Source organism: Lepidothrix coronata, unplaced genomic scaffold (genome assembly GCF_001604755.1).
Source record: "Lepidothrix coronata isolate B3197 unplaced genomic scaffold, Lepidothrix_coronata-1.0 Scaffold297, whole genome shotgun sequence".
In the NCBI taxonomy this organism is placed as follows: Eukaryota; Metazoa; Chordata; class Aves; order Passeriformes; family Pipridae; genus Lepidothrix; species Lepidothrix coronata.
In genome coordinates, this window is record NW_016690477.1 from 1 (window position 1) to 7301 (window position 7301).

At 40.7% G+C, this 7301-nt stretch overlaps 1 protein-coding gene across 1 annotated transcript; it reads right to left on the reverse strand.

The window, feature by feature from the left end:
* Positions 1-3658: 3658 nt before the first annotated feature.
* LOC108508436 (C-C chemokine receptor type 4-like) lies at positions 3659-6671 on the reverse strand. Its single transcript, XM_017837224.1, has 2 exons — positions 6570-6671; positions 3659-5414 (listed from the first exon to the last, which is right to left on the reverse strand). Exon 2 carries the CDS (start codon positions 5396-5398, stop codon positions 4328-4330), a length of 1071 nt encoding a protein of 356 aa, XP_017692713.1. The 5' UTR covers positions 5399-5414; positions 6570-6671; the 3' UTR covers positions 3659-4327.
* Positions 6672-7301: the final 630 nt, after the last annotated feature.

Consider the following 7301-nt stretch of genomic DNA (forward strand, 5'->3'; position numbering starts at 1 on the left):
TGATAACATCATGCAAGGAGTCTCTTCACATTCTGCTGGAGAAGGCAGGAAGAATCCACAAGGTCAATGAAAAAGGGGTTTTCCGAGCTTCTGTAGCCCATGACTTTTTGCAAAGACCACTCAAATCTCTCTCTGCAGATATTATATTTTGGGATCCAACAGTCAAGTCTTGAAGGATGCAGACAACATTACTCTCTTCAGCAGAGGTATCATAAGCATACCATCATTTCTGAGAGTTCAAAGGAGGATCAGAAATAAATTGACACAAAAGCCTGAGGATGGCCTGTGAACAGTCTTATTTTGCAGCAAGCATACAAGGGATATGTGGAGGGATATGCACTGTCAAGGGAAAGAGAACAGCAGCATTGGTCAGTCATGCCCATGCTTCATCAAGGAGTTGGCAGAGGACTTGATTTTTATGGTCTGGAAAAAATAAAGGACTTCTTCATTTTCGAGCTTCGTTTCTGTGAGAAGTGGCTTTCATTCAATGACTGCCCTATAAGATGGGATTTCGTTAGGTTTTTTGGTGGGTGTTGCTGCTGAATGACTGTGAAAAAGAAAATCATCCTGGTAGCTTCTAACTTATGTTCTCAGTGATAGTGCTTGCTGCATTAGGAGTGATTTCCTCTAATTCATGTGATTACCAGTGGCACCTACATACGTCATTGCTGTGTTACATACGATGACTGCAGATATGACCACCACTACATCACCTTTTAATGGTCTTATCAGTTATACAAATGCTAGAAATCTCACCACAATTATATCATTTCCAGTCTCCTACCTAAATGCTTCTTTCATGACTGGAGTGGCAAAGTCCTGTTGAGCTCTCTGTAGGCACTGCCCTAAGCACCATTTTAATGATCATTTTGATTGACATTACTAAATGGCCTGTGATTTCTAACTGTAAATCAAGTCAAATGGAGATGCTGGCATAAGAGATGGGAGTCGAAGAGGCTGGTCTCTGGCTGCATTAAAAGAGAGATGTTTGATAAAACTGCAAACAATTAAGAGCTCCTGAAAGAAAATGTGTGATGTAGATCCCTGCTGGCAGTTTGAGACTGGAAGAATCCTGGTAACAGAGGAGCACTGTAGTGTCTGTTGAATTGTACTCCCCTTCAGAGCAGGTGTGCAGAGCTGATGCTGGGACAGTGGCAAGTAATTATATAGGGAGGAGAAGAGCAACTCCTCGCTGGCTCTCAGACTGAGAGGAGCAGACTGGGAGGAGGCTGCTGACCACAATGCTGCTTCAGCACAATTAAAAGGGATGAAGCTCCAGAGTAAAAGATAAATGTGTAATTCAGCTTCATGTTTAGGGAGTGGTTGTTGTGGCCTAAGCACTGTATGAAAATCAAACAATCAACTTGTTTTTACCTTTTCATCATTATTTGTTTTTAGTATAATTAGCTGATTTTCCCCTTCATCTACCTTTCTACGGCTGCTTAGCAGAACTGAAGAGACGATGCAGGCTGGCCTTCTGAGGAACCTTGATGTAAAAATGTGGGTTTAAGAATGAGTCAGCTTTGCTTCACTTAAATGTCTGTCCATTCTCTTTCATGGTTCAGTGAGTCTGTACATACATCATTCATTGCTGGAAACTCTTGTTCAGCTAAAATGACATTTTTGTCAACTGACATTTTGAAAATCCCTGCTTTATTTTTGTCTGTATTAATTCCATTATCTTGTTCTTTCTCATCAGGAGATATTTCAAAGCCCTCTCTCAAAAGAGGAGTGGCATTATTGACTGCAGCTTGGTGCATGGTGGGGAGGGTTTGTTCCAAGTGACAGAGTAGGAAGCCACCCAGGTTTGATGAGCTTCAGCCCCAGGACCTGGATTCTTGAGCCCATCACTTAGAGGTGATCCCCTCTTTACACCCAATTCAGCAAGCCTGCTCAGAGCACAGCTTTCAGCTCAGCTGCTCATTCAGCACACACAATGAGTAACTGTGAGCATTACTGAGAGAACTGGAAGAGGTTATTTGGCAGAGATAAACAAGGACAACATTCACCTGTGGGGAGCTCTGGCTGCAGCAGGACCCTCTGCACCAAAGGCAAACGTGCACAGGCTGTGGGGCACAAAGCTGAGCAGCAATGTGAAGCACATTTGAGTTTTGTGTGGAAAAGGAGCTTTACACTAGCTCAGTTTGTGGCAATGCTGCACAGCCACTGGGTGCAGCCTGAGCAGATTTGGCATCCTCCCTCACCACAGGATGTGCCCAGACTCAGACCAGCCTGCGAGCCATCCCTTGACACCACTCTTAGCCCCGGACCTCTCTTACATCGTGGTTATCAAGAGAGCCTACAGCTTGCTTTTTCCTTGTTGACCATCCTATTTGCCAGGCCAGCACAGGCAGCCCTTTCCCTGGTCTGGAAAGCAGGACTTCTTGAAAGGCTTCTCAAAAGGACCCATTTATTCTTACTGACTAGAGGGATCACAGAGTATGACCAAGAAAAAAGCGACTGCGTTGTGCTGTGGGGCTTCCAGGTTAATCTGTGCACTAGACCAATGCATATCTCTGCTGTTCACAGTGCACTATCAGCATCACCATCTGTGAGGGCTGTGTGCTGTGCCAACTTGGCGTGGTATGTTGGGTTCAGTGACATCTGTGAGAATTTGAAGCACCTGACACTTGAAATTGGTCTTCCTTTTCAAAATAGGTGATGGATGCCTTAACCCACTCTTTGCATCAGTTTTTCCCAATTATTTACTCAGTGGCTTCTAAGGTTTTGAGTAGTAAGAATTTATAGTCTTTTTCTTGGAAATAAAGACACTTTCTTATTGCAAGTAATGTCTTTCTCAGCTATTCAGATCATCTGCATTAATGCAGATCCTTGCTTGTCAGCCTCAGCAAACTGCTAATGGTAATGCATTCCCAAAATTCATTATGATGGATATGTGCCTGCATGAGTATTTAAGTGTATTGCTTTTTATTTTCAGTCTTGTATCATGAAAGAGATCATATGGAGGTGAGCTTCCACTTAATTTCTTATTTAGGGTGATTAGTACAATGGCACTACAATATTTTTACATTTCTTTTCCCTTTTCTGATGCATTTTAATGCCTTGTTTGCTCTTTGCAGCCTTGGCTACAGCAGGCACTTTGTTATTGACAATCTTAGAAAATAAAACTCATCCTATTGAATGGCTGTTGTCCAGCAAAAAGACACACCAGAAATATCTTCTAATACATATTTTTCAACTCTTACTTTGTATGCCACCACATTACTGATTTTTGCCTGTTTTTTAATTAATTTTATGCCAAAATCTAAACACTGCTATGTGAGTTTCCTTCCTGTTCTGGATCTCTGATTAATATCCTGTAGATCTGTGAACAGCTACTGGGGCATCACACTGTTGCATTTTGCTGTTATCAAATGCAAGGATTTGTGTGGTTTCTAAGTTATCACAGAGTGATTGTGTTTCTACACAATCTCTGTTTTTACTTTCTTTCATTTTGCCATATGAATCTCCAGTGAATGACAATTGAGTCTTGGGGTTAAGTACTTTTGGAACAAAGAACATTCATTTTAAAATAAATACTTTTAAAAAAGATACTTTGAATTTATTCACACATGCTGCAAAATAAGCTTTTTAAAACAGTTTTATTAAAAAATATTTAAAACTTTTTTATGTTAATAAAAGTACAGAATTTCTATCCTGAATTACAGTAATTCAAAATGCCTATATATATGCCTATGTATAGGCATATACACCAACCTAAGAAAAAATGCGTCTACAACACAATATAATGGCTTTGCATGTTTGTGCACATAAAGAATATATTTTGTGTCCTTTTTCTTAATGTCAGAGGGTGTATCCTCCCCCTCAGATGAAACATTTAACAGTAGCAAATACTGTTAATGGCTCCCTAAGAGTCATGAGTGAACAAGTCCTACACAGATCAACTGTAGAATAAAAAAAATACGGTAATAACCATCCTTCTTGAATAAATGAATTTATTTTCTGAGTGTATGTGCTGATGACAAGCTGCTGTCTCGCCTCTGCCCATCCATCCAGGCCAATGTCTTGATGCTGGTGAAAGAGAAGCCACCTGGCACGGTGCCGTGCAGAGAGCTGAGGCTGCTCTTACAGCTGAGCAGTGATTTGTAATCGCAGCAGAGAAAACTTGCATGTCCCTCTCCTGTGTTTCACATTTAGGACACCTTCTGTCATAGCATTCAGAAAATCTAGAGGCAGAAATAAAGCTGAAGTAAGTAATTACACAGCACTAGCTTATTGTTAAATGCATCTGCATCTGCTTAGCTTTTCAAAGTTCCTGCTTTTGTCAATTGCTTGCTGGTGAGTTCAGTGGCTGGTCTGAAACACATTACAGAGCATCTTGATCCCCCGTAGACTGTGTGTGGAATGAACTTGTAGATTCAGTGTGGTAAGTGATGTGAACTCCACACCACTTGCAAACATACCCAGGTAAATGCCAGTTCTTAAAGAGCATCTTCAGATACTTCTTAAATTTTTCCCCCATGAAGAAGTAGATGACTGGATTGAGGCCACAGTGAAAAAGGCCAAGGATTTCTGTTACCTGGAAAGCATAGTCCAGATTCGTGCTCACTTGACAGTCTCTCATGACTCCCATAGTTTCCAGCAGTTGTAAAAAAATAACGATGTTGTAAGGGGTCCAAAAACAGAAAAACACAATCATGACAACAAAGATCATCTTCACAGCCTTATTCTTTTTCTCATTTCTACAGTGAACTAATGTTTTAATGATCATGGAGTAGCAAAATGTCATAACTATAAAAGGGATTAGGAGCCCTAAAATGTTGATTTCCAAAGTGGAAAAAAGTTTCCATGTTGTGAAATTGCCTGGATATCTCGGCTTGCAGGTAGTATAATTATGTTCATTAAAAGACTCTCTGAACACAAGCTCAGGAACAGAGGCCAAAAAAGCTACAAGCCATATGACAAGGCTAGTGATCAAGCCATGGAAGGCAGTCCTTGCTTTCAAGGAAAACACTGCACGAACAATTGCCAGGTATCTGTCTATGCTCATAAGCATAATAAAAAATATACCACTGTAAAACCCGACCAGGTAGATCCACGAAATGATTTTACACCAGGGAGTTCCAAAAACCCATTGGTCTACCGTGAAATAAGACCAGAACGGCAAGGATAAAACAAAGAGCAAATCTGAGATGGCGAGGTTTAGCAGGTACACATCAGTCATGCTCTTCAGCCTCTTGTATTTGAAGAGGACCACAATGACCAGAATGTTTCCAGTGAGCCCGACCAGGAATACTAGGCTATACAGAACCGGTAGGAAGGAGGCTGAAAACCTCCTGACGCTTTCCTTACTGCATGGCTTTGGAGCATCGTTATAGTTATCATAATATTCATAGAAGGTTGAGAGGTCAGGGGACTCTGTACTTGCAGAACTCATGCTTTTTCCCCAGTTCCTGAGAAGGAAAGAATATGAAAATGTCAGTGACTTTCAGTGCGTCAAGACCGTATGGTTACTCCACAGCTCTGAATCATGAGCAGTGACTGACTTAAAGTTCCCATGCATGTCTCATTACAGGTTCTCAGACATTATGTAAGCATTACGGGATGCATGTGCGTGCTTGCAGAATGTACTGTCCTTAACACGCATGTGCTTAGTCCTTGCGGCACTGCGCAACTTGGGTGTCAAGCACACAACGCGACACTGGATGAGAGGAAAGCAAATGGGAATGAAAGACCACAGATATCAAATCAGAGAGGGTTTAAGTCCTATGTGGAGTAAAGTAAAAAGCAAAGCCACTGTTTATAGCAGTTCAGGATTTCACTCACCTTTCCTACCAGGCAAACATCATCATAAGAAGAAAGTAATAAAAATGCATCAGACTTTTCCAATGAAATTATACTTACTGAAAGCTGAAATGAGTTTTGTGCTGTCTTCAGTAGCTAAATGAATAACAGGAATTTGTCATATGTATGCGCTTTTCTAATAGGCGGATACAGAGTTTTAAGTGATGTTACTTTGAGGTAACTTGCACACCACATGAATTTATTGTTGATGCATCACAGCAAGTGTCATTCTTTTAGCCTGACATATGAGAACTCTAAGCCTGAGCTTTGTTCTTCCCCTTTGTCCTTATTTTTATGAATAGAAAGCAGAAGAAAAGTGAGTTTCACTGCTTTACTTGTCTTTACTTTGTACATTGCTGCAACATAACAGCAAACATTGACTATCCTTAACCTAACCCATCCTGGGTGTAGTCCCAAGCGTGACAACTTTGCAGCCTACAGCTCTGTTGTATTATACACAGAGAAGAACTGAATCTGACTTACAAGTCAAAAGGACAAAATCATTTGACACCAATGGTCTAGAGATGACAGCTTTGCAACAACTGCTCCCAGACATACCTGAATCTAATCTAGGTTCAGCATAATATATGCAAATGTTTAAAACTGAAAAACATATGCACATATACCCACTTCTGATGATGCAAGAATTCTTAAAAGTGCTTTAAAAATTACCTGAGCAGCTAAAAAAGGTAAATGAAAAAGCATTACATTCACACACATCATGAGTGTACATGATACACAACTGTTTCAAAATTGCATTTTACCTTTTCTCCTCCTTTCTTCTCAGATGATGTGAAGAAGCTTCTTTGCTCTAAGGGTGCAGAATCACTTGCTTCTCACCAGGTAGCTCTGCCAGGGAGGTGTTACCCACACAGCAATATCCAGCAGCTGCAAAAAGCAGATGTCACTAGGTAGCTGTGTCTCATAGCGGAAGCTTCCGACTTCCTTACAGATTGTATCACAAGTGCTTCTCTCCTCAGGGCTCATCAGAGATAGTCCCTTTAAGTCAGAAAGAGAATTAAACACATAGTGTTTAAGAAAATGCAGATTCCACCGAGGGCCTGATTACTGAGTTAAAACAGCTTCATCTTATCCAATAATCATTAAAATAGATGTCACTAAAAGCAGCTCTCATTTAACAGAAACCTTGTTCTTTCCTGCAGATTGTAAAGTGCATCTTAGAAAAAAATAATCAAAGGATCGTTTGTAGTGAGCAGAGAGGAGGCAGGCACTTGGTGGCTGTGTGGGAGGTGTGTTTCTAGTTCTTCTCTGACAGATAACTAATTTTGCAAGTTGCACTATGTAATTGTACAAGAAAAAAGCTGTATAGATACAGTGCAGGGAAGGCTCCTTTTAATCACTGTTGTTTGATCTTCCTAACCCCTGCTTATCTTAGTAAGAAAAGAAATGAAGGCATGTTAATTCATGCTGCCTTTTTGCTTGATGTTTCCTGTAGTGGGTTTTATATAGAGCAAATCTGCCTCCTACCACTGACC

Excerpts from the sequence above, each read along its gene's own strand:
- LOC108508436 (XM_017837224.1), bottom strand. The coding sequence starts at position 5,398 with ATGAGTTCTGCAAGTACAGAGTCCCCTGACCTCTCAACCTTCTATGAA.